At 40.4% G+C, this 26,460-nt stretch overlaps 3 protein-coding genes and 1 pseudogene across 4 annotated transcripts in view; 2 read left to right on the top strand and 2 right to left on the bottom strand.

Moving 5' to 3' along the window:
- The window catches only part of LOC122724999, a 30,161-nt gene extending 17,276 nt beyond the window's left edge, over positions 1-12,885 (top strand). Inside the window, exon 2 of the mRNA XM_043961395.1 lies at positions 11,912-12,885. Coding sequence (XP_043817330.1) covers positions 11,912-12,885 — 974 coding nt within the window. The remainder of the gene's footprint in view (positions 1-11,911) is intronic.
- Positions 12,886-12,948: 63 nt separating this feature from the next.
- Positions 12,949-16,136, top strand: LOC122724998. Its single transcript, XM_043961394.1, has 8 exons — positions 12,949-13,272; positions 13,359-13,989; positions 14,075-14,209; positions 14,300-14,793; positions 14,872-14,998; positions 15,084-15,377; positions 15,467-15,571; positions 15,657-16,136. The coding sequence occupies exons 1-8, from the start codon at positions 13,076-13,078 to the stop codon at positions 16,134-16,136; spliced, it is 2,463 nt and encodes an 820-aa protein (XP_043817329.1). The 5' UTR covers positions 12,949-13,075.
- Positions 16,137-17,023: 887 nt separating this feature from the next.
- LOC110625556 lies at positions 17,024-20,651 on the bottom strand (annotated as a pseudogene).
- On the bottom strand, positions 20,302-26,139 carry LOC110627183 (phospholipase D alpha 1). 2 transcript variants are annotated; one of them, XM_021773453.2, is made up of 4 exons: positions 25,885-26,139; positions 25,363-25,462; positions 22,227-24,126; positions 20,302-21,084 (listed from the first exon to the last, which is right to left on the bottom strand). In XM_021773453.2, the coding sequence occupies exons 2-4, from the start codon at positions 25,453-25,455 to the stop codon at positions 20,651-20,653; spliced, it is 2,427 nt and encodes an 808-aa protein (XP_021629145.1). In that variant the 5' UTR covers positions 25,456-25,462; positions 25,885-26,139; the 3' UTR covers positions 20,302-20,650. The 2 variants fall into 2 exon arrangements, with proteins under 2 accessions (XP_021629145.1, XP_021629146.1); XM_021773454.2 differs by lacking the exon at positions 25,885-26,139 and adding an exon at positions 25,782-25,834.
- Positions 26,140-26,460: the final 321 nt, after the last annotated feature.

Below are 26,460 nucleotides of genomic sequence, written 5' to 3'. Positions count from 1 at the left end.
CGTAAAGAAGACTGTCTTTACGGCCAGACCTGGTCATAAAGGGAAAATACATTAGTTAGATCAATTCCCCGGCAACGGCGCCAATTTTTGATAGGCGGTTGTCGAAGCCGTCAAAAATAAACCTATTAAACAATCAACAATAAACTTGTAGATAGTGGCAATAGGGTCGAACCACAGGGAATTGACACCAATGATTTTCCTAATAATGACTAGGTCAAGTAAATAACAAGTAATTAAAAGAAGGGGGTTTTGATTTGATGATTAAAATTAAATAGCAAAAGAAAGCAATAATTTAAATAGATGAGAATTTCAATGAGAAAGAGATTCTAGCTGAAGTGTGAGTCTAATTCAGTTTGTTCAGAATTGATCATTGATTATTAAAGACTCCTATTTGATTTCAATAAATCAGTTTTGGTTGTGGAAGACGCTTCTCACAATCCAAATTCTTCCTTAGTTCTAGTTTGATTAGGAAACGTTCGCTAATCAAACACTAATCAACAAGTTGCCAAGGAACGTCCTTGGGGCATTGTAGCATCGAACAACTGTTGACTGCATTAAGACTTAGAAAAACCCAATTCTATCCTTGCCAACCGCGTGGTCAAGTTTAGATTATGCAACTTGATTAAATGTGTATTTGAACAACCTAAGCAATTACGGACCTAAATCATTCAAACAATATTACTTAAGCAATTTAAAAGCAATGGGCCCTTATTGATTCTAAAAGCAAAATAATAATTATGGAAAAGATCAGTTTGCATAAATATTGAAACAAACAAGAGTTCAACAATGGAGTATTAAACCTCCCAATTCATCACAAATCTGAATATTCTCAACTTCAACTAGAAAAGAAGGAGTTTAGCCACTCATGGTGGACTAAATACACAAAAAGATGAAAAGAAAAGAAAAAAAGGAAGATGCTGGAAAGTTTCTGGTGAGTTGAGTTGCTGATCCAAAGATCCCTTTGCTGGTTTTGAGGCTCTCTTTTTATAGCTGCAGAATTTCTCTCCATCTAGGGTTTTGAAATCCCTCTTTGATTTGGTGTTTGACTCCTCTTTTGATGTTGATTTTAATTGCAATTGGAATTCCTTGGATGAGAGACTCTTTCGTGGCTCTTGGTTTTGTGTTGGAAGTGATTGGATTGGATTTGGACTTCTGAAAATTCGGATTTCTGTTTTCTGCCCAAATTCCCGCTCTGCTGTCAGTTTCTGTTGTGAAAGTGATTTGCCCGATGATTTGACCAGTTTCTTCAAGTGATTGGGCAAATCACTGACCAGATCGCTTCTCTGTGAGTCAGTCCTCTATGTCTCTGCGAGTGATTTGGCCAGTGATCTTCGAGTTTCTTGGGCAAATCACTGCCCATATCACTGCTGTCTGTTGCCTCCGGGTTTCTGCTTTAGTTTGATCTGGGCAGTGATTGGAGCAGTTTAGCTGGTGATCTTGGGCAAATCACTGGGCAAATCATCCTTCTGTACTTTTTCTGCACTTTTTCTCCCATTTTCTAATTTCTTCCTTTTCTGTAAAAACAAGATAAAAACCATAAATTAAACTAAAAAATGTGTAAATAAGCAACAATAATTATGATAAAAATGTGGCTAATTTATGCTTGATCAATGTGCCACTGTTCAAATGCTCTTGCTTGGAAGCATTTCAACCAAACTCATCCAACCTTCGCACTGGAGGCCCGAAATGTCAGACTTGGCCTTTGCACTGATGGATTTCAACCATTCGGTCAATCTGGGCAACAGTATTTGTAACGACCCGGAAATCCGACCCGTTACCGGCGCTAGGATCCAGTTCGGCTTAAGGCCGCCGGGACCCGTAGCAAGCCAAGCATACCTCCTGTAACCTGTAATATCCCATACATGATCAACATACATAAAACTGTAAACTTTTTCTTTCTTTTTCCAAGCTTAACCTGAACATGTGCAAATCTAATAACATAACCACCACTGGAGTCCTCATCAAATGCTCCAATGGGGTATTTCATCATTCGATAAGCTTGGACTATCAAATACATCATAAAAACATTTCTATAGATCATGTACCAAGGGGATAACCATAAACATAGGGTCAAGCACATACTAATCCTCAATCATCATTATCATTACATATCATAACTATACATTACTCATTACATCATATTCATGTCCACTATTATCTATTACAACATACAAGGCTTGACTTCACTCTAGCCGACTTCTTGATCTATCCTGTACCTGCAACTCTGGGGATAAAGGGAGTGGGGTGAGCTACTAGAGCCCAGTGAGCAGAAACTAAAAATATTTGTTTTAATTCCCCCATTTTTAGGTATATTATTATTCCTTTTATTATTATTATTATCATTTAACTTTTTCTTATTCATGCTTTCATGTATGCGCCATAACACAAACATTTCACAACAAGGATGAACTTGTCACCATATAGCCCCAATCTTTCTTACTCATACATGCCGGGGGCGTAGAGCCGTAGCAGGCACACCCGGACTTTCATAATCAGTCATAGTGCCAGGGGCGTAGAGCCGTAGCAGGCACACCTGGACTCACATAGGCTATCATGACATACAAGGGCTAATGGATCATTCAATATTCATCCACATCAACAACAAAGTATGCAATGCAACATATTCGTGAATTCTAATGCATACAACCTAATATTGCATAGCATAATGATGCATGGGCAATGCTTTATGATTCATTCATTTATTCCTTTACTTTAAAGTTTAAGGGGTTGTTCCACTCACCTGGTAACTGAAGCTTTACAACGAACTCTGAACGACTATCTCACAACCGGGGGTCTCGGTTCCTCGGGTCCGAACCTACACAGGTGGACTCAAATGAGGCACCAAACATACATGAACATGACTCCAAAATACTCCCCAAAGACCCCCTAAAACATCCTGAAAACATCACATGAAAACATGCAAGAAATGGCTGAACAGGGCACTTTCGGCGGCAGGTTCGGCGGCCGAAAGTCCCTCTGCAGCCGAAAGTCATGCAGGTTCGGCGGCACTTTCGGCGGCCGAACCTCCCAGACAGAGACGAAACTTGAGTTTCGGGGGCAGGCTTCGGCAGCCGAAACTGCCTCCACAAGGGGGTTCGGCGGCCGAAAGTCACTTCGGCGGCCGAACCTGAGTTTCTGCCGAAGGGCAGAAACTTGGCTCCCCTGTGTCCACAGCCTCCAAAACACCTCAAAACATGCATAAACTTGTTTCTACACATGCATACACATCATACATCACACCTAGGGGTCTCAAACTATAATATACCCCATCTACAATACTTCAAACACACAAACATCAACATACATTATACCCATAAACATACATATAACCTAAACATGCATTCTACCCCATCAACTTGCATAAAACTTTCATAAAACATAAAAGAAGCATAGATCGAAGCTTACCTCTTGAAGATCTAGAGGAAGAACGACCCTAGCTCGGAAAATGGAGGGATTTAGCTCCAAGATTTCCAAGCTCCAAACTTGCTTAAAAACACTCAAAAACTTTTGTGGAACCTTAAAACTCAAAGAAAATGGTGGGGATTGAAGGAAAAACACAAGATTTGGGAAAGGGAGGTCGGAAGCTCGCTGAGGTCGAAAATGGGAGAAAACTCTCCCATTTCGGCTAAGTGCCCCTTTTATAGGTGGCTGGCCAGGCCACGTTCGGGGGCCGAAAGTGCCTCCGCATGCATGCAAGGTTCGGCGGCCGAACTTGGAGTTCGGCGGCCGAACCTGCATTTCCCTTACTCAGAACTTTCGGGCGCCTAAAGTCCCTCCGAAAGCATGCATGTTCGGCAGCCGAACTTGACTTTCGGCGGCCGAACCTGGGTTTTCCTCCAAAGACTTTTCATGCAAAAACTCATTTAATTTCTTACTTAAAAACATGAAATACATGAAAACATTTCATAAAATCATAGTTTTACCCTTCTAGAGGTTTCCGACATCCGAGGTCCCACCGGACGGTAGGGATTCCGATACCGGAGTCTAGCCGGGTATTACATTCTCCCCCCCTTAAGAACATTCGTCCCCGAATGTTCCTCAACTAACATACAAAGCATGGCATCATTCATAACATACAACATAGCATACAACATATCATACATGCAACACATAGAACAACTAACACTCACCTCAAAACAGATGGGGGTACTGCTGGAGCATAGACTCCCGTGTCTCCCAGGTGCATTCTTCAATATTGTGGTGGTTCCAAAGGACTTTCACCATCGGGATTTCCTTGTTCCTCAGCTTTCTGATCTGAGTGTCTAGGATCCGCACTGGCTGTTCTACATAGGTGAGATCCTCATGGATCTCCACATCAGGCTCACTAAGAACCTTGCTCGGATCTGACACGTATTTCCTTAACAGAGAAACATGAAAAACCGGATGGATTCTCTCCATCGAAGCAGGCAAGTCTAGCTTGTACGACACATTACCGACCCTCTGAAGCACCTCGAAAGGGCCGATGTACCGTGGAGCTAACTTACCCTTCTTCCCGAACCGAACCACTCCTTTCATAGGAGACACCTTGAGCAAAACCAAATCCCCCTCCTGAAACTCTAGCTGTCTTCTGCGGATATCTGCATAACTCTTTTGCCGACTAGCAGCAATCCTGATCCTCTCTCTGATTATGGGTACCACCCTGCTGGTAAGCTCTACTAACTCCGGACCCGCAAGAGTCCTCTCTCCTACTTCCTCCCAGCAGATAGGTGATCTGCACTTCCTCCCATACAAAGCTTCATATGGAGCCATCCCTATGCTAGCATGATAGCTGTTATTGTAGGCAAACTCCACCAAAGGTAGATGCTGCCTCCAAGAACCGCCAAAATCTAGCACACACATTCTGAGCATATCCTCTATTGTCTGGATGGTCCTCTCTGACTGTCCGTCTGTCTGTGGGTGGAAGGCAGTACTGAAGTCTAATCTGGTACCCATAGCGTTCTGCAGACTCCGCCAAAACCTGGAGGTGAACTGGGGCCCTCTATCTGACACTATAGATACCGGGACCCCATGCAGTCTGACAATCTCATCTACGTACACCTGCGCCAACTTGTCCACAGAGTAACCACTCCTGACAGGGATGAAGTGAGCAGATTTGGTGAGTCTGTCCACAATCACCCATATGGAGTCCAATCTGTTGGACGTCGCCGGTAACCCCACTACGAAGTCCATAGCTATATTCTCCCATTTCCACTCTGGAATCGGTAGTGGATTCAACATTCCAGCCGGCTTCTGATGCTCCAGTTTCACCCTCTGACACACATCGCAGGCTGACACGAATAGTGCCACGTCCTTCTTCATAGCTGGCCACCAATACACTCTCTTCAAATCCTGATACATCTTGGTGGCTCCAGGGTGAACACTATACCTGGTATTATGGGCTTCCCCCATAATATCTCCCTTCAGACCAATGTCATCTGGCACACATAATCTGTTCCCGTAGCGGAGGATCCCCTTATCATCAAACTTGAACTCATTACTCTGGCCTGACTGAACCGTTCTGGCTATCCTGACCAACTCTGGGTCCTCATGCTGTTTCTGAGCTACCTGCTCCAGAAACACGGGTGTCACTCTCATCTGAGCCACTAAGGCACCTGTGCCAGACAACTCCAACTGTAATCCCTCACTCATAAGTCTGTGGAACTCCTTCACCACCGGCCTCCTCTCTGCTGAAATGTGGGATAGACTGCCGAGTGATTTCCAGCTTAGGGCGTCTGCCACAACATTCGCCTTACCCGGATGGTACTGAATCTTGCAATCATAGTCACTCAACAGCTCTACCCATCTCCTCTGCCTCATGTTCAGTTCTCTCTGACTCAGGATGTACTGCAGGCTCTTATGATCTGTGAAGATCTCACACTTTACCCCATAAAGGTAATGCCTCCACATCTTGAGTGCAAAGATCACTGCTGCCATCTCTAGGTCATGTGTGGGGTAATTCAGCTCATGCTTCTTCAGCTGCCTAGAAGCATAAGCGATCACCCTCTCATTTTGCATTAGCACACAACCCAGTCCCACACGGGACGCATCACAATATACTGAGAAGTCATCATCACTTTTTGGCAGAGCTAACACCGGTGCTGAAGTCAACCTCCTCTTAAGCTCCTCAAAGCTTTCCTCACACTGATCGGTCCATATGAACTTCTGATTCTTCTTTGTCAATTTGGTCATAGGAGCAGCAATCTTTGAGAAGTCCTGAACGAACCTCCTGTAGTAACCTGCTAAACCCAGAAAACTCTTGATCTCGGTCACTGTGGTGGGTCTAGGCCAGTTAGCTACAGCCTCTACCTTCTTGGGGTCTACTTCAATACCCTGTTCTGACACAATGTGCCCCAAGAATGATATGCTCCTAAGCCAAAACTCACACTTGGAGAACTTGGCATACAAGCCATGCTCTCTCAAGGTCTGCAAAACTGTCCTCAGGTGATGGGCATGCTCCTCTGCATTTCGGGAATACACTAAGATATCATCTATGAAGACAATAACGAAGTGATCCAGATACTGACTGAATACTCTGTTCATGAGGTCCATGAATGCTGCAGGGGCGTTGGTCAGCCCAAACGGCATCACAAGGAACTCATAGTGCCCATACCTGGTCCTGAAAGCTGTCTTCGGTACATCTTCATTCCTTATCCTCAACTGATGGTACCCTGATCTCAGATCTATTTTGGAGAAACAACTTGCTCCTGCTAGCTGGTCGAATAGATCGTCGATCCTCGACAACGGGTACTTGTTCTTGGTAGTGACCTTGTTCAACTGTCTGTAGTCGATACAAAGTCTGAGGGATCCATCCTTCTTCCTCACAAACAAAACCGGAGCACCCCAAGGTGAAGTACTCGGTCGGATGAAACCCTTATCTACCAGCTCTTGCAACTGTTCTTTCAGTTCTTTCAATTCAGCTGGTGCCATCCTGTAGGGAGGGATAGAGATCGGTCTGGTACCAGGCATTAACTCAATCTCGAACTCTATCTCCCTAGCAGGTGGTAACCCTGGCAGCTCGTCTGGGAAAACATCTAAGAACTCACTCACCACAGGCACTGAGGCGGGCTCTCTGACATGACTATCTAACTCTCTCACATGAGCTAGAAACCCCTGACATCCCCTCCTGAGCAACCTACGAGCCTGAAGAGCTGAGATCAGACCTCTAGGTGTACCCCTCTTGTCTCCTCTGAAGACGACCTCTGACCCATCCTGATCTCTGAATCTGACTACCTTGTCTCTACAGTCCAAGGTAGCACCATGGGTCGATAACCAATCCATCCCTAGAATGACGTCAAAATCTGTCAAATCTAGAACCACGAGGTCGGCGGAAAGGCATCTTCCCTCTATGAAAACTGGACTACATTGGCAGACTGCCTCTGCCACTGACGGGTCACACTTGGGTCCACTGACCCATAGGGGACACTCTAACCCAGAGACCATCAATCCTACCCTCTCCACGACTCTCGGAGCAATAAAAGAATGAGATGCACCCGGGTCCATTAAGGCATACACATCAGAACAACCAACGATGAGATTACCTGCCACCACGGTGTTGGATGTGCTGGCCTCCTGCTGAGTCATAGTGAAGATCCGTGCCGGAGCTGATGGACCTTCACCTCTGTATCCTGCTGATGAAGAGGCTGACCCTCTCTCCCTGCCTCTGCCACTGGCCTGTGTTGCGGTTGGAGCTACTGGCTGCACCACACTGCCGGAGGCTGTCTGCTGAGACGGTGCTGCAAAGGCTGCTCTAGGACAGTCTCGAGCCAAATGACCCGCCTGTCCGCATCTGAAACATGTGTTTGTCCCTGCCAGACATACTCCTTTGTGTGGTCTCCCACATCTCATACATGCTGTAACCTCTGCGCCAGAGCTTGAGCCACTGCCTAAACCCAGACCTGACTTGATCTTGTTCCAGAACTTATTCTTCTTAGATTTTCTGTGACCTCTGTCCCACTTCTTATTGCCTGCAACTGCTGTACTCAGAGAAGAAGAGTCTAACCTTTCCCCACCTGGGGTCTTGGAACCAGAAGACTGTGCCACTGACTGTTTTACCTTCCCCTCAACGATAGCACTAGCCTCCATTCTCCTAGCCATATCCACTATGGCATGGAAACTCTCCCTCTCTGCTGACTGTACCAAAGAGGAATACCTGGAGTGCAGCCTCATAATATATCTACTTGACTTCTTTTGATCTGTGTCCAAATTCAGCCCAGCATATGGCAGCAACTCCAGGAACCTGTCTGTGTACTCCTCCACACTCATCTGATCAGTCTGCCTCAACTGCTCGAATTCTATCATCTTCTGCTCCCTAGAGCTCTCAGGGAAAGCCCATCCTGCAAACTCATTTGCGAACTCCTCCCAGGACATACTGTCCGCTCTCGAGTTCACATAGTTCTTAAACCAACTACGTGCCTTCTTGCACTCCAGTGTGAACCCAGCCATCTGTATGGCTCTACTATCATCAGCCCCTATCTCATCTGTAATAGTCTTGACCCTGCTCAGATACTCAAATGGGTCATCACCTGCTCTGTACTGAGGAGCACCCAACTTCAAGTAATCGGTCATCTTGACCTTGCTCCCTCTAGATGAGGTAGGCTTGGGTACTTGTGTTTCCGGGACAGTAGGTACTGGTGGTGGTGGAGGCGCAACATCCCCTGGGGTAGGGTTTGCTGTACTGGTATAGGGAGGTGGAGGTGGGTACATGGGGTACTGAGAGTATGGTGGGTAGTAAGGTGGGTATGGCATATGTGGAGGATAAGGACTAAAACTGGGGTTATCCGATGTACCTCCCATCGAATACCCTGGATGGTGTGAATAGGGTGGGTAGTGATGTGGCTGGACATAACTCGAGGCCTGAGTGCCTCCTTCTGATTCTCCCATGCCCTCTTCCGGCATGCTCACACCAAGATTGCCATCCCTCCTCTGATCCACTTCCATATCCTCAGACATTCCTCCCTGCACTGTTCCTCTTACTGATCCGCTTCTACCCAGATCCAAAGACCTTCTAGGGTCTCTAGCTACTCTGTCTCTGTTGGACCTACTGGACATTGCCCTAGGCAAAGCTGAAGGACGGGCATCAGCGCCCTCGTTCTGAGGTGGCACTCCAGTCAATCGTGCAGATCGACGAGTTCCTCTCATTCTATCTTCTGAAAAAACAGCACATAGCATAAACAATCATTAGCATCATATGGTTCATGTGGAAACACATGAACCCTCATCACATACATAGCATCATATCATAGCATTTATGCACATGCATATCATCATGGCATATCATATCATCATATAGACAGAACTCTACATCCTATCCTAGTGGACATGATTTTCCTAGTGTGCTTGACCTTCTAAAACATCTATGAGCCCGACACTCTAGGTCCGACCATATGAACCTAGGGCTCTGATACCACTCTGTAACGACCCGGAAATCCGACCCGTTACCGGCGCTAGGATCCAGTTCGGCTTAAGGCCGCCGGGACCCGTAGCAAGCCAAGCATACCTCCTGTAACCTGTAATATCCCATACATGATCAACATACATAAAACTGTAAACTTTTTCTTTCTTTTTCCAAGCTTAACCTGAACATGTGCAAATCTAATAACATAACCACCACTGGAGTCCTCATCAAATGCTCCAATGGGGTATTTCATCATTCGATAAGCTTGGACTATCAAATACATCATAAAAACATTTCTATAGATCATGTACCAAGGGGATAACCATAAACATAGGGTCAAGCACATACTAATCCTCAATCATCATTATCATTACATATCATAACTATACATTACTCATTACATCATATTCATGTCCACTATTATCTATTACAACATACAAGGCTTGACTTCACTCTAGCCGACTTCTTGATCTATCCTGTACCTGCAACTCTGGGGATAAAGGGAGTGGGGTGAGCTACTAGAGCCCAGTGAGCAGAAACTAAAAATATTTGTTTTAATTCCCCCATTTTTAGGTATATTATTATTCCTTTTATTATTATTATTATCATTTAACTTTTTCTTATTCATGCTTTCATGTATGCGCCATAACACAAACATTTCACAACAAGGATGAACTTGTCACCATATAGCCCCAATCTTTCTTACTCATACATGCCGGGGGCGTAGAGCCGTAGCAGGCACACCCGGACTTTCATAATCAGTCATAGTGCCAGGGGCGTAGAGCCGTAGCAGGCACACCTGGACTCACATAGGCTATCATGACATACAAGGGCTAATGGATCATTCAATATTCATCCACATCAACAACAAAGTATGCAATGCAACATATTCGTGAATTCTAATGCATACAACCTAATATTGCATAGCATAATGATGCATGGGCAATGCTTTATGATTCATTCATTTATTCCTTTACTTTAAAGTTTAAGGGGTTGTTCCACTCACCTGGTAACTGAAGCTTTACAACGAACTCTGAACGACTATCTCACAACCGGGGGTCTCGGTTCCTCGGGTCCGAACCTACACAGGTGGACTCAAATGAGGCACCAAACATACATGAACATGACTCCAAAATACTCCCCAAAGACCCCCTAAAACATCCTGAAAACATCACATGAAAACATGCAAGAAATGGCTGAACAGGGCACTTTCGGCGGCAGGTTCGGCGGCCGAAAGTCCCTCTGCAGCCGAAAGTCATGCAGGTTCGGCGGCACTTTCGGCGGCCGAACCTCCCAGACAGAGACGAAACTTGAGTTTCGGGGGCAGGCTTCGGCAGCCGAAACTGCCTCCACAAGGGGGTTCGGCGGCCGAAAGTCACTTCGGCGGCCGAACCTGAGTTTCTGCCGAAGGGCAGAAACTTGGCTCCCCTGTGTCCACAGCCTCCAAAACACCTCAAAACATGCATAAACTTATTTCTACACATGCATACACATCATACATCACACCTAGGGGTCTCAAACTATAATATACCCCATCTACAACACTTCAAACACACAAACATCAACATACATTATACCCATAAACATACATATAACCTAAACATGCATTCTACCCCATCAACTTGCATAAAACTTTCATAAAACATAAAAGAAGCATAGATCGAAGCTTACCTCTTGAAGATCTAGAGGAAGAACGACCCTAGCTCGGAAAATGGAGGGATTTAGCTCCAAGATTTCCAAGCTCCAAACTTGCTTAAAAACACTCAAAAACTTTTGTGGAACCTTAAAACTCAAAGAAAATGGTGGGGATTGAAGGAAAAACACAAGATTTGGGAAAGGGAGGTCGGAAGCTCGCTGAGGTCGAAAATGGGAGAAAACTCTCCCATTTCGGCTAAGTGCCCCTTTTATAGGTGGCTGGCCAGGCCACGTTCGGGGGCCGAAAGTGCCTCCGCATGCATGCAAGGTTCGGCGGCCGAACTTGGAGTTCGGCGGCCGAACCTGCATTTCCCTTACTCAGAACTTTCGGGCGCCTAAAGTCCCTCCGAAAGCATGCATGTTCGGCGGCCGAACTTGACTTTCGGCGGCCGAACCTGGGTTTTCCTCCAAAGACTTTTCATGCAAAAACTCATTTAATTTCTTACTTAAAAACATGAAATACATGAAAACATTTCATAAAATCATAGTTTTACCCTTCTAGAGGTTTCCGACATCCGAGGTCCCACCGGACGGTAGGGATTCCGATACCGGAGTCTAGCCGGGTATTACAGTATTCTTCATGGCCAGTAATACTAACTCCATACAATTTGCCACCAGGTATGTGTATGAAAGATGAGTACATGTTCCTGACAATAATAATACCTGGTCCCAAGAATTCGAAAGAGAAGCTTGATGTGTACATGCAGCCATTAGTGCAAAAATTGAAAGAACTTTGGGCAATTGGTGTGAATACTTACGATGCTTTCCAGTAGAACAATTTTACTATGCGTGCTGCATTAATTTGGAATATAAGTGACTTCCCTGCTTATTCAATGCTCTCAGGGTGGAGCACAGCAGGACGCACTGCATGTCCCTACTGTATGGAAAACACAGATGCATTTACATTACGAAGGGGGGGTAAACAAACATGGTTTGACAGTCATCGGAAGTTCTTGCCTGACGACCACCCTTTCCGTCAAAACAAGACATCTTTTATTAAAAACAAATGTGTATTGAAGTCACCGCCGCCAATTAGAACTGGGGAATACTTGCTAAAAGAAATTGAGCAAATTGGGTTGAGGCGGGTTATAGCCATTGATAGTCATGAAATAAATTGTCGGCTTTCAAAGAGAACTGGTTGGCGTAAGCGGAGCATATTATGGGATTTTCCATATTGGTCTTCAAATATGATTCGCCACAATCTTGATGTAATGCACATTGAAAAGAATGTATTTGAAAATATTTTCAATACAGTTATGAATGTGGAGGGGAAGACAAAAGACAATATAAAATCAAGGGAAGATTTAAATGAAATTTGCAGGAGACCAGAATTGAAGAAAGATCCAATTAGCCGGAAATATCCAAAAGCATGTTATTGTTTGGATAACCAATCGAAGATGATACTGTGTGATTGGCTTAAAACACTCAAATTCCCTGACGGATATGTTTCCAATCTAGGGAGATGTGTTGATAGTCGGAAGCTTAGACTTTTTGGTATGAAAAGCCACGACTGTCATGTTTTCATGCAACAAATTCTTTCTATAGCTCTCAGAGAGTTCTTACCAAATAATGTTTGGCAACCAATAACAGAGCTTAGCAATTTCTTTAGAGAACTCACCTCAACTACACTTACTAATGGGGACATGCAACGGTTAAATGAACAAATTCCTGTGATCCTTTGTAAGCTTGAACGAGTTTTTCCTCCAAGTCTATTTGATTCAATGGAACATTTACTAGTACACCTTGCATATGAGGCATTAATTGCAGGACCAGTACAATATCGGTGGATGTACCCATTTGAGAGGTACACGTACTAATTATTTACTCGCACTCCTTAGCATGATGAATTACTTAGTATACATATAATTTTTGTTTCCACACACTAGGTACTTGAGAAAGTTAAAGAACAATGTTAAAAATAAAGCAAGGGTTGAAGGTTCAATATGCAATGCTTACTTGGTAGAAGAAGCAAGTGCATTTTCTGCTCATTACTTTGAAGCACATGTAATGACCAGACATCGAAAGGTTCCACGCAACTTGCATGAATTTGTCTCTGATGATGACATACCGGGTAAATTAAGCATATTCAAATGCACAGGTAGAACTATCGGAAAAGGAAAATCCAGATATATGACTGAAGATGAAATCCAAGCTGCTCAAACATATATTCTATTAAATTGTCCAGAGGTTAAAACATATATTGAGTAAGTATTGGTAGTTATACTGATAGTGTAATACCTCTTATATTGTACATTATTGTTAAACATTACTTGTTTCTTTGTATGTATAGCATTTATGTGGAGCGAGTAAAGTCGACACAACCAAATATCACAGATGCAGCTGTTGATGAAAAACTAGAGAGAGACTTTGTCAAATGGTTTTACAAGTATGCCCATGAATTGCCAAACAATGTACAAAATCAGCTTATACAAGATGTGGCAAAGGGACCACTCAGAAGTGTCACCACTTTTAATGGGTATTGTGTTAATGGATGTAAATTCAACACAATCAATGGAAGTTCAAGTAGTAACTCAATGAATTTTGGTGTATGTATAAAAGGGAGTAATTACAGTTCTGAAGAGAGTGACTACTATGGACAGTTGGTCGAGGTGTTACGATTGGAGTATCCAGGGCTACCAATTAAGCGGACTGTACTTTTCAAATTTGACTGGTTTGATCCAACACCAAGTACGGGCACCAAGGTACATAGACAGTATAGAATTATTGATATTAACAATAAGCGTAGATACAGTAAGTACGAGCCATTTGTATTGGCCTCTCAGGCAACACAAGTCGTTTATGCTTCATACCCGAGCAAGCGTCGTGACAAAAATGATTGGTGGGCTGTGATGAAAGTTAAAGGTAGACCCATTGTTGAAGTATCTCAAACGTCTTCAAAGACATATGAAGATTATGCTGAAGTAAATATCGATGATATTAATCAACAACACTGCCTGAATGATCCTAGCGGAAGAATGACTGAGATTCATGATGACGTTTCGATAGAGGAAGACGAATTTCTTAGTGACCCTGATTCTGATGCAAATGCAGACGGTGATAATGAGTACAATTCATATGAATCAGACTAAATTCATCTATATACTAAAGAAGTTTGGAGTTGTATATTTCATTTATTACTCAGTGAGTACCTTAATACATTTGTATATATTTAATATAATGTTTATGAACTTTATATTATTTTTGACAATGACATTTTTTGTTTATTCACAGATGAGGGGACGTGGAAGGGTTAGCAAGCCCAGAGGACCGGTTCAACTTCCTGCAAGTGCAAGTCAAGAGGACGCAAATACAGATGACGGACAAGAGCATGAGGCGCATATACCACGGCCACCGACGGGACTTGGGGATACGAAACTTCAGATATGGGTACCACTTGCATCCAGTGTACAGCCATCTCATAGAGATCGATCATATACACCAGTTCCACCATCTGCCGATGCACAGCTTCCCCGTCCCCTTCCACCACCTCACCGTCACAGTTTACATCCTCACCACCCTACTGCAGCTCCACGACCAGCGGTATCACATATACATTCACCTCATTTTGCATCCCCTTCTGGTACTGCATCCGCTAGAGGGACAGGATCTGCATCAGCATCTACTCCATCATCTACTCTTGCATCTGCTCCAGCATCAGCTGCATCGACCACTGCTGTAGGCGGAACACAGTCATTCCGACAGACTATTTCACTCATTAACAACAAGTAATAATTAATTGTTTATTAATTTACATTATTTTAAATGTTACCATTTACTTACTCAAAATTATCTTGTTCATGTAGTTTGCATCCGTCGGAGATGTGCAGCCGCAGGATAACTCTGATAGTGAAAGAAAGATTGGTCGAGGAAGGCCACTGTTGGAAGACTGTGCCCAATGAAACCAAGGAGTTTTATTGGCAGGAATTCAAGGTGAAGCATAATTATTTTAGCAGTTTGTCATCTATTTATGAACTGTTTAATTACTATCTACTCATAAAATGTAATCTTTTTGCAGAAATACTTCCTATGGGACCAAGCAATTGACAGCTTGGTAAAAATTGCCTGGCAGAAAAAGGCAGCTGAGCGATACAGGGGCTTAATGTGGGAAATCCGGAAAGGGAAGGCGAAGAATCTTGCAACCCCTGATTCTGTTTTGAGGAAGTGGCAGGAAACTTGGAACACTTCTGAATACAAAGAGAAGTGTGAGAAGTTTTCTGCCAATAGGCGCAGTGAGGCTGGAGGTTCAGGATCTGGCATTTCCAGGCACGCATGCGGTTCTGTTTCACAGTACACCCACCAGCGGAGGATGGTATTTGTTAAAACTTTTATTTTATAATTATCTTCTTATAAATATTTTGGTTCGATAACAAATGCTACAATTCTTATAATTGGTAACAGAGGGAAAGACTAGGCAGAGAACCACATCCTCATGAGCTTTTTGAGACCACACATAAGAGAAAGGGAACGGAGGAGTTTGTTGATGCGAGATCAAAAGCTATTTATGTAAGTTCATCTTAAATGTAGTTATTAACAATTTTGATTGACTTAAATTGTTTTACTTATATGTTACTTTAAATTTATAATGCAGGATAAATACGTACAACTGAAGGAGGCTGCTACACATCAACAGGAGGGAAGCAATGAGCCGACGCCCATAAATGAGGCCCAACTGTACTACGAAGCGGTTGGCGGACAGAAAAAGAGTCGAGTTTATGGGTTAGGGTCCCAGGCCTCAGCATATTTTCATGAGCCATCTCATTGTTCTGCATCATACACGTCTGCACCCCCAGTGGATCCTCCTACAATTGAAACAATGAACAGGATGCAGAATAAAATTGATCGGCTAGAGACAGAGAATAGTCAAATTACCACAAGGCTGGACAAGTTGCAGACGATTATGCATAGGATGATAGCACAACAGGGTATTGGGACATCCACTCAGACATCTGGTCCTACGGCACCTCCAGCTCCGTCTCCACAGCAGCATCGTGATGATGCTCCTGTCATTGGTGATCATCATACAGATAGTGATGATGATACAGATGATGAGCTAGCTAGTTTAGTTTAGTATGTACATTTTGTTATGACCAGTTGATAATTTTTATTTCAAAATATAATTGTAGTACAAATTCTTTACGTTTTTAATATATTTTAATGAGTAATTTAGTTTTGTCCGTTTATAGTATTATTATTATATGAATATACAAATGGATGTATATGAATGTACAGGGTACAGGTACAGATGCATGTATATGAGTGTACAGGATACAGATGGATGTGGATGTATATAAATGTGGATGTGGATGTATATGAATGTACAGGGTACAGATGTATATGTATAGGGGTAGAGGTGTGCAATTCTGTCATTTTTATTCACTAACGGATTAGTAACCAAACATCCGTCACTGTCACCAACGGAAAATTCCGTTGGTGATCCGTCACTGTCACCAATGGAAAATTCCGTTGGTGATCCGTCACTGTCACCAACGGAAAATTCCGTTGGTGATCCGTCACTGTCACTAACGGGTACAAATTTCCGTTAGTAAATTATTTACCAACGAGGATTTTCCTGACGGATTTAATCCGTCACAGATCCGTTAGTGAAAAAGATCACTAACGGATCTTCAACGCTCACCAACGGAAATTTCCGTTGGTGATTTTGCAAAATCTTGTAGTGGAGGTAATCAGATTTGGCACCTAGAACTCGTGCCTTGGTGTCGGGGAAGAATTCTTTTCCAGGAAGCTTTGTCACACATACTTCATTAGCAATCCCAACAGGATAAAGGAGCAAATGACCAGGTAAGTCATGTTCAACTGTCTCGCTTGAATATAGATCCCAATATTTGTCTGCAATCTGGTTCACCTTCCTTGCACACTCCTCACTTTCTGGAAATACAAAGGCATCATCAAGCATCCCAAGGTGTTCATACCATAACGCCATACCGAAGCCATGACCTAACCTCGTGCTGGCTGTCTAGTTGATAAGTGATATGGTTGATAAGCTCCCATGGTTGATATGGTTCCAAGGCCGAAAAATATCAGGTAGTTTAGAGGATCCTCCTCAATACCCTTCGCTTTTAGAGCCTGAACAACATCTTTATACATCATTTCCATTGTCCTCTACTGCCACTCTAATATTGCCTGAACTGATCCAGTCTCTGGGATACCCTCTGGCCACACTGGGACCACAATATACACAGTGAACCTCTCCCAAGCCTCAATCTTGCTAACTATCTTAAGTGAAAGTTCCTTTGGTATTACATGCAATGCATTAATATCTTCAGGCTTAATGCCATCAGGAGCCCATCCAAATGAACTTCCAAGGAAATATTGGTTTTCAATATATATAAAATTCTTTGCCCTTCGAATGGCATGGATATTAGCATCTTGAATGCTTCTGTCAATGATATTATCCTTCCCACTTACAGGCCCAGCTGTGGCAGCATCTTCAGGAATCGCAGGGAAACCAAATGCAGCCCCACCATCAATGGATCTAAACAACTGGACGTTCCATGTCTCATAGTCATCAGGGTACATAACTGGAGATGGAGGGATGATTATATTTTCCAGTTGTCTCAGCTGAACAAGCAGATCTTTACCTCCTTGCTTTCTCCATCTCTGCTCAAAATTAAACAAGACATCCCAAGCAATAGGTCCTTCAAGTTTGGAATGGATATCATGCCAAGGTTCTCTTGGACCAACCTTTTCAATTGAAGCACCAGCAAAATAGGGCTGATGGAAATCATCATGGTGTGCTGTGTCCAATGTCCTGAAAAGAGAATGAAATGGGGAGTCATATCTCCCATCTCATAGGTGAATACCCCCCACAAAACTAACAATTCTCCTCCTCTGGGTATGTCCATTTGGTAATGCACTGTCCACCGCCACAATTTTCTGGTGATGCGTGAACATGGTAGAAATTTCTGTATCCTGAACTATGCTTCCTGCATCTTAGGATTTCGGGGACGTAAGACACAATGTACATCCGTAGTTTGGAAGTAACGTTCAGTTTCTTCATCATGAGTGGCCATCTTTCCCTCATTCTCCAATAAACCAACCGACGTTCTGTCATTCCAAACAAGCATAAGAACCCTAACACCTTGACTTGCCTTCTTTCAGCTCACCAAGAGTGATCTCTCCTCCTGGCTTTGGCCTCCTTGAATCCCTTAACAAGCTAATTTTAGTATAAACAGACCAGCCAGTGATATAGATCAAGTGTGTCGCATTCCTCTTCCTCTATTTTTTCTCCCTCCCCCTCTTCAACTTCTTCTCCTTCTTCTAATACCTTTCTTATCTACTCTGTTATTATCATTCTTCTATTTCTCCCCCCTCTTTCTTCTTCTTGTTGTCCCTTCTTTTCCCCTCTGCAAGAGCAAAATAAATCTCTGCCAAATAGAAATAAACCAGGAAATAAAAGAGAGAAAAGAAACAACTTGAACATAAACAAGAAGGAAGATTTAGAAGGAAAGAGTAAGAATCATGAGGGAAGATTTTATGCTTAGAAAAAGCAAGAAAAAGGACATTGCTAGAAACCACCATGCAGTAGCTACGACAACAGATTGGGAGTTTAAGCTTAGAGTAGAAGACATGCCTCCCTTTCAAATCAGCTTGAAGAATCTAGATCAACAGCGCAGGGAATTGTGTTGGGTTGGTTAAGTTATATATATTCCCGATAGTCCGATACTTTTATTTGTTGCCGGATCAAATGTTTATATCCTTAATTGTATAGTTGAAACTTATAAAATTATTAAGTTATTCTTTTAAATATATTTCAAATTATTATTTATTTTTTATTAATAATTTTATAATAATAATTTATTTTAATTTTATTATAAATAAAATTATTATCGATCAATTTTTCTTAAACTTATTAAATATATTTACTATTTAATTATTATTTAAAAAAATTTATTAAATATATTAATTATAAAATATTAAAAAATAATTTAAAATAATATTTAATATAATATAATTTAAAAATATAAAAAATAATAAAATAATTTTTTTTTAAAATATTTTGTCTAAATTAACTTTCAAGCATATATTAACATTTAGAGTCAATTTAAAAAAAAATAATAATATATGAATTAAATTAGAATTTAATTGTCTAATTTATCTTAATTAAATGTCCAAAATAATTTATGTGAAATTATAAATTCGAGTCTCTATTCTCTAAGTATTAAAAAATTTAAAATTTTTAATTTTATTGTAATTTTATTTTAAAATTTTAAATTATTATTAATTTTACTTTAAATTGACATGATAGGTATCAACTGATATAATAATTTTATTAATTGTTAACTGTTTAAATAATGATAAGATATAATTAAAATAATTTTAAAAAATTAAAATTTAATTGACATAAAATTAAAATTTAATTGGCATATAAGAAAAAAAAATTTCATCATTAATTCTATTTTTTTTTATTAATAATATACTGAGAAGTTGGCACTCTGAGCGCCAGGATAAAAATTTAATCATTCCATCGATATACTCGTACGTGTGGAAGCATAATAGTTTTATATGGCAAACACGTGTGCAATCAATCATTTCTGTAAATCAAGTGGGCAGTCAAATAAGATACTATACAAGTTAGGGAAACATACTCATCATTCACGCTCGCCAAGTTTCGTCTCGAAATTTTGGTTGAAAAAAAAAATTTTGGTTCTCCCTCTCTGTGAACCATTAGATGTTCAAACCATTTTTTTATTTTGTTGAAAAAAAAACATTTTTTTTTATTTTTTAAATAAAAAAAGGGAAATTATCCGTCAAATAATAGTCTTACCCTTTTCAGGTAATATAAACTCAATTTTAATAAATCAGATTTAAATATTTAATTTCAAAATTATTATATTTATTTTCATATAAACTTGTGGTTTTCATAGTCTCACCCTTTTCTAGGAGGGAGTGGAACTTAATCGGAAGGGAGATTGAAAACCAATTTCAGACATCTTTTACAGAATTTTTTTTTTGTTTATTTTTCCTTTAACAGGGCTCTTTCCTGGAATGCCTGAAGAGATGGCACAGTTAAAGGCACTTTCCTTAGGCAGGAAACTGGACACTTGTAGAAAGAATTGCCCTTAAGGTTCATCCATTAATGAAACCTCATTTTACTACTCCTTGCAGAAAATATGGTGTGATTCACAGCCAACAGGACACGGGAGCCGCTTCAAGTGAAAACCATAGAGAAAAGTAACTAACAAATTTCCTTATGCTTATTAAAAAAGATGTTCCAGAGGAAATTGTACAAACTCTACCCCATACTAATAGTAATTAACAACAACACAGTTTAGCTCCATGGCTAACAGTAATGAACAATCAACACAGTTAAGCTCCATGGAGACATAACCATACAACATTTTTTAAAAAATATAAAAATACAAAGGCTTGAAGTTCAAATTAGTCAACAACTCATCACACCACAGCATTAACACATCCACAGAAAACATGATATGAACGTCATGGCAGGCAGCAAAACAGATCAGGCAGCATCGTAAAAACAAGATTTATTCTTTTCTATAACTAGTACCATTGACCAGATGATGAAGCTGGCTATTGTTTGAGAAGTGCACAGAGTTACCATTATGTTGTAAGGATAGGAGGGAGGTAATCAGATCTGGCACCTAGAATTCGCGCCTTTGTGTCTGGGAAGAATTCCGTTCCAGGAAGCTCTGTCACATCTCCTTCACTAGCAATCCCAACAGGATAGCGGAGCAAATGCCCAGGTAAGTCATGTTCAAGTGTCTCACTTGAATATAGATCCCAATATTTGTCTGCAATCTGGTTCACCTTCCTTACACACTCCTCACTTTCTGGAAATAGGAAGGTATCATCAAGCATCCCAAGGTGTTCATACCATAAAGCCATACGGAAGCCATGAACTTGACCTCGTGCAGGCTGTCTGGTTGACAACTGATACGGTTGATAAGCTCCCATGGCTATTTCCGAGTCCCTTGCACCATCCATTGATCTTTGGTTGATATTAGCAGACCCAATTATTATGTATTCATCATCAACTGCAAAATCCATGGGTTAAATTCATGAGGTCACAATATCAAAGAATGCAAGTGTCACAATACAAGATAGAAACAAAATAGGCAAAATATATATTGACACCCCTGTACTATTTCATATTAGCCCATTAAAAACCCAAACTAAAATTACAACCTATTGAACACCTAAACTCACAAAAGTCATAACAATTAAACACAAATTAACTATATTATTAATAAATTATCAAATTGTCCCAATACAAGATGAAACAAAACATAAATATTCATATATGAATGAAATTAAAGTTTACATTGTTAACCAATTAAAATTGAAAATACAAATGTGGTTTAATTTCATTTCTAAAAGTTCTTCAATTTCAGTGTTTCAATAAAATTGAAAATTATGCACAGAAATCTTAAGAGCTAAACAATTTTAGTACAGAAGAAATTAAGAGATGAAAAATATAACCAGATAAGTACTAAAATGTAAATTTCAAAAATGTCTTGAATTTAATTGTATTATTTAAAGAATTAATAGTAAAGTAATAGTCAGAGTAGCAATATTATAGGCGGTGGCAGTTGGACTGATTTTGGTGGTGTTGGAGTTGATTGTGGTGGTTAAAATAGTGACAGTTGAGATTGTAGTTATCAATCGTGATAGTGGTAATGATAATAGATGATTGTGCTGGTAATTCTGGTCGTACATCTAATAGCACTTAAGAGAGATAGTTATTGAGGTAAATACACATCATGATGGTTCTGGAGTGATACATGTGGTAGTAGCAAATGATAGCCACAATGTTGATGATCTTGGAATAGTGATGGTACTGTTGGTGACAATGAAAATAATTCTGTAACGGCAGTACTATTGGAATAAGGCAAAGAAGCAAGCCGTGATGGTAATCAATAGGAGACTTAACTTTAACACATTGAGCAGAATTAATATACGCAAAACAGATTAAATGATGTATTTCTAGTGCTGACAAGAAAAAAATAAGCCATTGAATGCACTTCAAAGAGCTATAAAAAAGAAATTAAAAATAAACTCCCCCAAAAGATTAATTGGACCAGAAAGAACCAGAAAGAACCAGAAAATAAGAAAGGGCTGCTGGTGGGAGAAAGAAAGGAGAAAAATTGCCCAGCATAAAGTTGACATAGACACTTACCAATCATCATCTTGGCATGAACATAAATCATGAAGCGCCGAGCCTCCTGAGCTCTCATATAATCTGAATCAGCCTCTGGTCTTTCTGAAGGTTCATATTCACCGCTCTTCTTCACTTCGCGGTTCCCAAGGCAGAAAAATGTCAAGTAGTTCCGAGGATCCTCCTCGATGCCCTTCGCTTGAAGAGCCTGAATAACATCTTTATACATCATTTCCATTGTCCTCTTCTGCCAATCTAGTATTGCCTGAACTGATCCACTTTCTGGGATACCCTCTGGCCACATTGGGACCACAACGTACACAGTGAACCTCTCCCCAGCCTCAATCTTGCTAACTATCTTAAGTGAAAGTTCCTTTGGGATTACATGTAATGCATTAATATCTTCAGGCTTAATACCATCAGGAGCCCAACCAAATGAACTTCCAAGGAAATATTGATTTTCAATATAAATGAAATCCTTTGCCCTTCGGATGGCATGGATATATGCATCTTGAATGCTCCTGTCAATGATGTTATCCTTCCCACTGACAAGCCCAGCTCTGGCAGCTTCTTCAGGAGTCTCCGGGAAACCAAATGCAGCCCCACCATCAATGGATCTAAACAACTGGACATTCCATGTCTCATAATCATCAGGGTATACAACTGGAGATGGGGGGATGATGATATCTTCCAGTTCTCTCAGCTGAACAAGCAGATCTTTACCTCCTTGCTTTCTCCATCTCTGCTCAAAATTGAACAAGACATCCCAAGCAATAGGTCCTTCAAGTTTGGAATGGATATCATGCCAAGGTTCTCTGGGACCACCTTTTTCAATTGAAGCACCAGCAAAGTTGGGCTGATGGAAATCATCATGGTGTGCTGTATCCAATGTCCTGAAAAGAGAATGAAATGGGGAATCATATCTCCCATCACATAGGTCAATACCCCCCACAAAACTAACAATTCTCCTCCTCTGGGTATCTCCATTTGGTAATGCACTGTCCACCACCACAATTTTCTGGTGATGCGTGAACATGGTAGAAATTTGTAGATCCTGAATTATGCTTCCACCATCATCAGGATTTCGGGGACATAAGACACAATTTACATCAGTATTTTGGAAGTAATGTTCAGTTTCTTCATCATGAGTGGCCATCAGTCCATCCTTCTTCAATAAACCAACAGAGGTTCTGTCATCCCAAACAAGCATAAGAACCCTAACACCTTCGCTTGCCTTCTTCTTAAGCAGCTCACCAAGAGTGATGTCTCCTCCTGGCTTTGGCCTTCTTGAATCCCTTACCAAGCTAATTTCAGTATAAACAGACCAGCCAGTGATATAGATAAAGTGTTTCGCATTCGTAATCGCATCAAATACATCTTCCCAACATCTGTGGGGCTCATAGTATTTTCCTCCAGCAAGAGGAATTTTAGGAACAAATTTATCTGGAACATGAGCATCCTGGTATAGAGAAACCTTACATCCTTGTCTCTGTGAGTAGAATGTATACGGTACCCCAGGATATTTTGGACTCCTGATACCCCGGCCCCAGTTGGGATCCTTGCTAACATCAAAGTATTGCAGCTTCACATGGATCTTAGGACCACCACGTACAGGGTTCTTGTCTGTGTCCAAAATCTCAACCCATCTATCTATCTCTTCCCCATCTAGGAGCTCTTCAACTGGTACATATGCTCTTCCAATTAAGGTTGCACCAATGGGATTATCATCCTTGATTGTGAATATGACATTTGAAGCCAGATGTGCACAGTATATGTGAAAAGACTCGTACCACCTGGGGTTTGTTTGTTCATTTTCAAGAATTCTGGTCCTCCCAACTCTAGCCTTTTCTAGGTCAATAGTTGCATAGAGTTTACTGATCCCTTTGCCAAAACCAACTTTCTCCTCGATGTTTCCAATGAGCTAGAATAAAGATTCTTCAATCAGATAATTGGAGGGGAAAAATTATATATATATAAAGATGAAATTATGATAACATCAAAGAACTGCATATTAGACAAGAGAGTTGCAAAGCAATATCTATCACTAGGAACAAATAATACAGCTTTGAATGCCTAGTTGAGCAAAATCCTTCTCCTACTGTTTTTCTTGATATGCGTCCTTGAGAGAACCTACTCTAAACATGTCGCAAGAGAAGAGCACATTAGCAAAGGCGTATGAAAGTGCACATACCCAGTAATTTGATAGAGACCAGAAAGATCTTTTCCATCACTCCAGTGAAAGTCCCAAACAAAAACAAAATTTGGTGAGAAAGAAGCCTTCAGGATTGCTATAAAGGTGGAAATTGCGGGGAGAAAATTAAAGTGAATGTTGTGATTATAAGCATAACATTTCAAAATTATCTGCATCCAAAATTAGAGCAAAAAGCTCTCTACTCTCATAAGAAGATTACTTTCTGAGGGACACCTCCAAAATCCATTCCCTTATGTTTTTAATTTTCAGAAAGAAATATACCCTTTATCCAAAAAATTTAAACAAAGCCACTCTTGACATTAAACTTTACATGTTCCATGATTACCTAAAAATCTCAAACCGCATCAGGCATGTGATAACACAGAATATAAATTTTCCATCTCAAAACAGAAAACATTTGCTCTAGAAGAAAATCACAATTAACAATTCATTACGATCAGAACACTAACAAAGTGCTTCATAGAAAATCCACGAAACAACTCCCATAAATCAATCTAAATGGAAAACTAAATTCATTAATTGTTGAGATATTATCTACACCGACTACATTAACCCATAGTTGATTTATTTGCTTCCAAATGAATAACTGCCTACGGATATCTTGGTTAAAAAGAAAAAATCTAACAAGATCATCACCCAGCGAAAAAGCAATGGCTTTTCTGAAATAAAAGACACACTATTACTCCTAACTCCTATTATCAATGTTAGAAAGAAAACATCTATGCCCACAGCATATATATCAGTGGAGATCACTGCAGATGAACTTGACTAAACTATTCCCATTACTCAATTTATAAGCTGAAGTTTCATTTTTTTTTATATAAAAAAAGTATTAAAGGGGAAAAAAAAGAATTAGAATCATTATCAAAATGGATCAAGTGAAATCAGATCCAAGAAGGGGAAAAATATTAAGAGAAATAGAGAAATATAAACTTATAAAGATACCTGGCGGAGGAAGTTGGGCCCACCCCCGCTATGAAGCTTATCCACCTCATAGATCGTTGCATGTAAAGTCCCGTGCAACAATATCTGCGCCATCTCTCACCTGTAACCAAAGCAAAAACAGTGAAATGGTGAATTATACACTCGTGTGCTTGTGGTGTGTCTGTGAGAGCCTAAGCAGAAGAGATCATTAAAAAGAAGATCACTCAGTTTGTTTGCTGTTCTGGGAGAACAATTTAATCACCAAATCAAAACTTCTTTAAAAAGTAAAGCAAAAAGAAGGGAAACAGCCTTTAAAAAAGGATGATCAAACTTTTAATCAGAAAAAGAAAAAGGGAGAGAAAAGAAGCAAACATCAAAAGTACCAAAAAAATCAAAAAAATATGAAAGAGATTGAAAGGGGAATATTCATCAGAACTTACAACTGCTTGGCAATTGAAGTAATCATCAAGAAAAAATGAAAAGCTGAGAAGAAAAATAAACTAGAGATCACAGAAAATAGAAGAAAAGAGGAAGAAAACAAACTTGGAGCAAGAAAACTGAAAGATCTGAGACTGAGAGTGGAGAGAAGACCGAAGCAGACTCCCTGTGACCTTTATCCGATCTTATCTCCGCTTGTATCTGCAAATATAAATACACAAAAATACAGAGAGAGAAGATGGAGAGTAGAGAATGTGAACAGAAGTGAAGAAGAGAGAGCGAGTGATTCAGATATTAGCTCAAAAGCCCGAGATTAGCTGAGACAGCGGCCCACTCGCGAATTTTGCTTAATTATTTTATTTTCTGGTTCTTTTTTTAATCGTTTAATCCATTTTTGTAATTGCTTAATTCGTTTTTTTTTTTTTTTTAATCAAAGTAAAGATATTTCACTGCTGGCTAAGTTTTTGGACGCTGCCCCCACGTTTGTTGTTTCTTCATTTTCGCAATCATGCCCGTTCTGATTAATCATTTATATTTTTAAATGAACATAAAAAATTTATATATAAGTCTTAAAAATCGATTAGTAATTATTAAATTATTATTGATTGTTATTTATTTAAAAATTATTTTTTATATATATTTAATTATATAAACTAAATTATAAATAAATAAATAAAGTTG

Source organism: Manihot esculenta, chromosome 11 (assembly GCF_001659605.2).
Source record: "Manihot esculenta cultivar AM560-2 chromosome 11, M.esculenta_v8, whole genome shotgun sequence".
Lineage (NCBI taxonomy): Eukaryota > Viridiplantae > Streptophyta > Magnoliopsida > Malpighiales > Euphorbiaceae > Manihot > Manihot esculenta.
The sequence above is the reverse complement of the archived record's forward strand: the minus strand, read 5'-3'. Positions and strand labels throughout refer to the sequence as shown.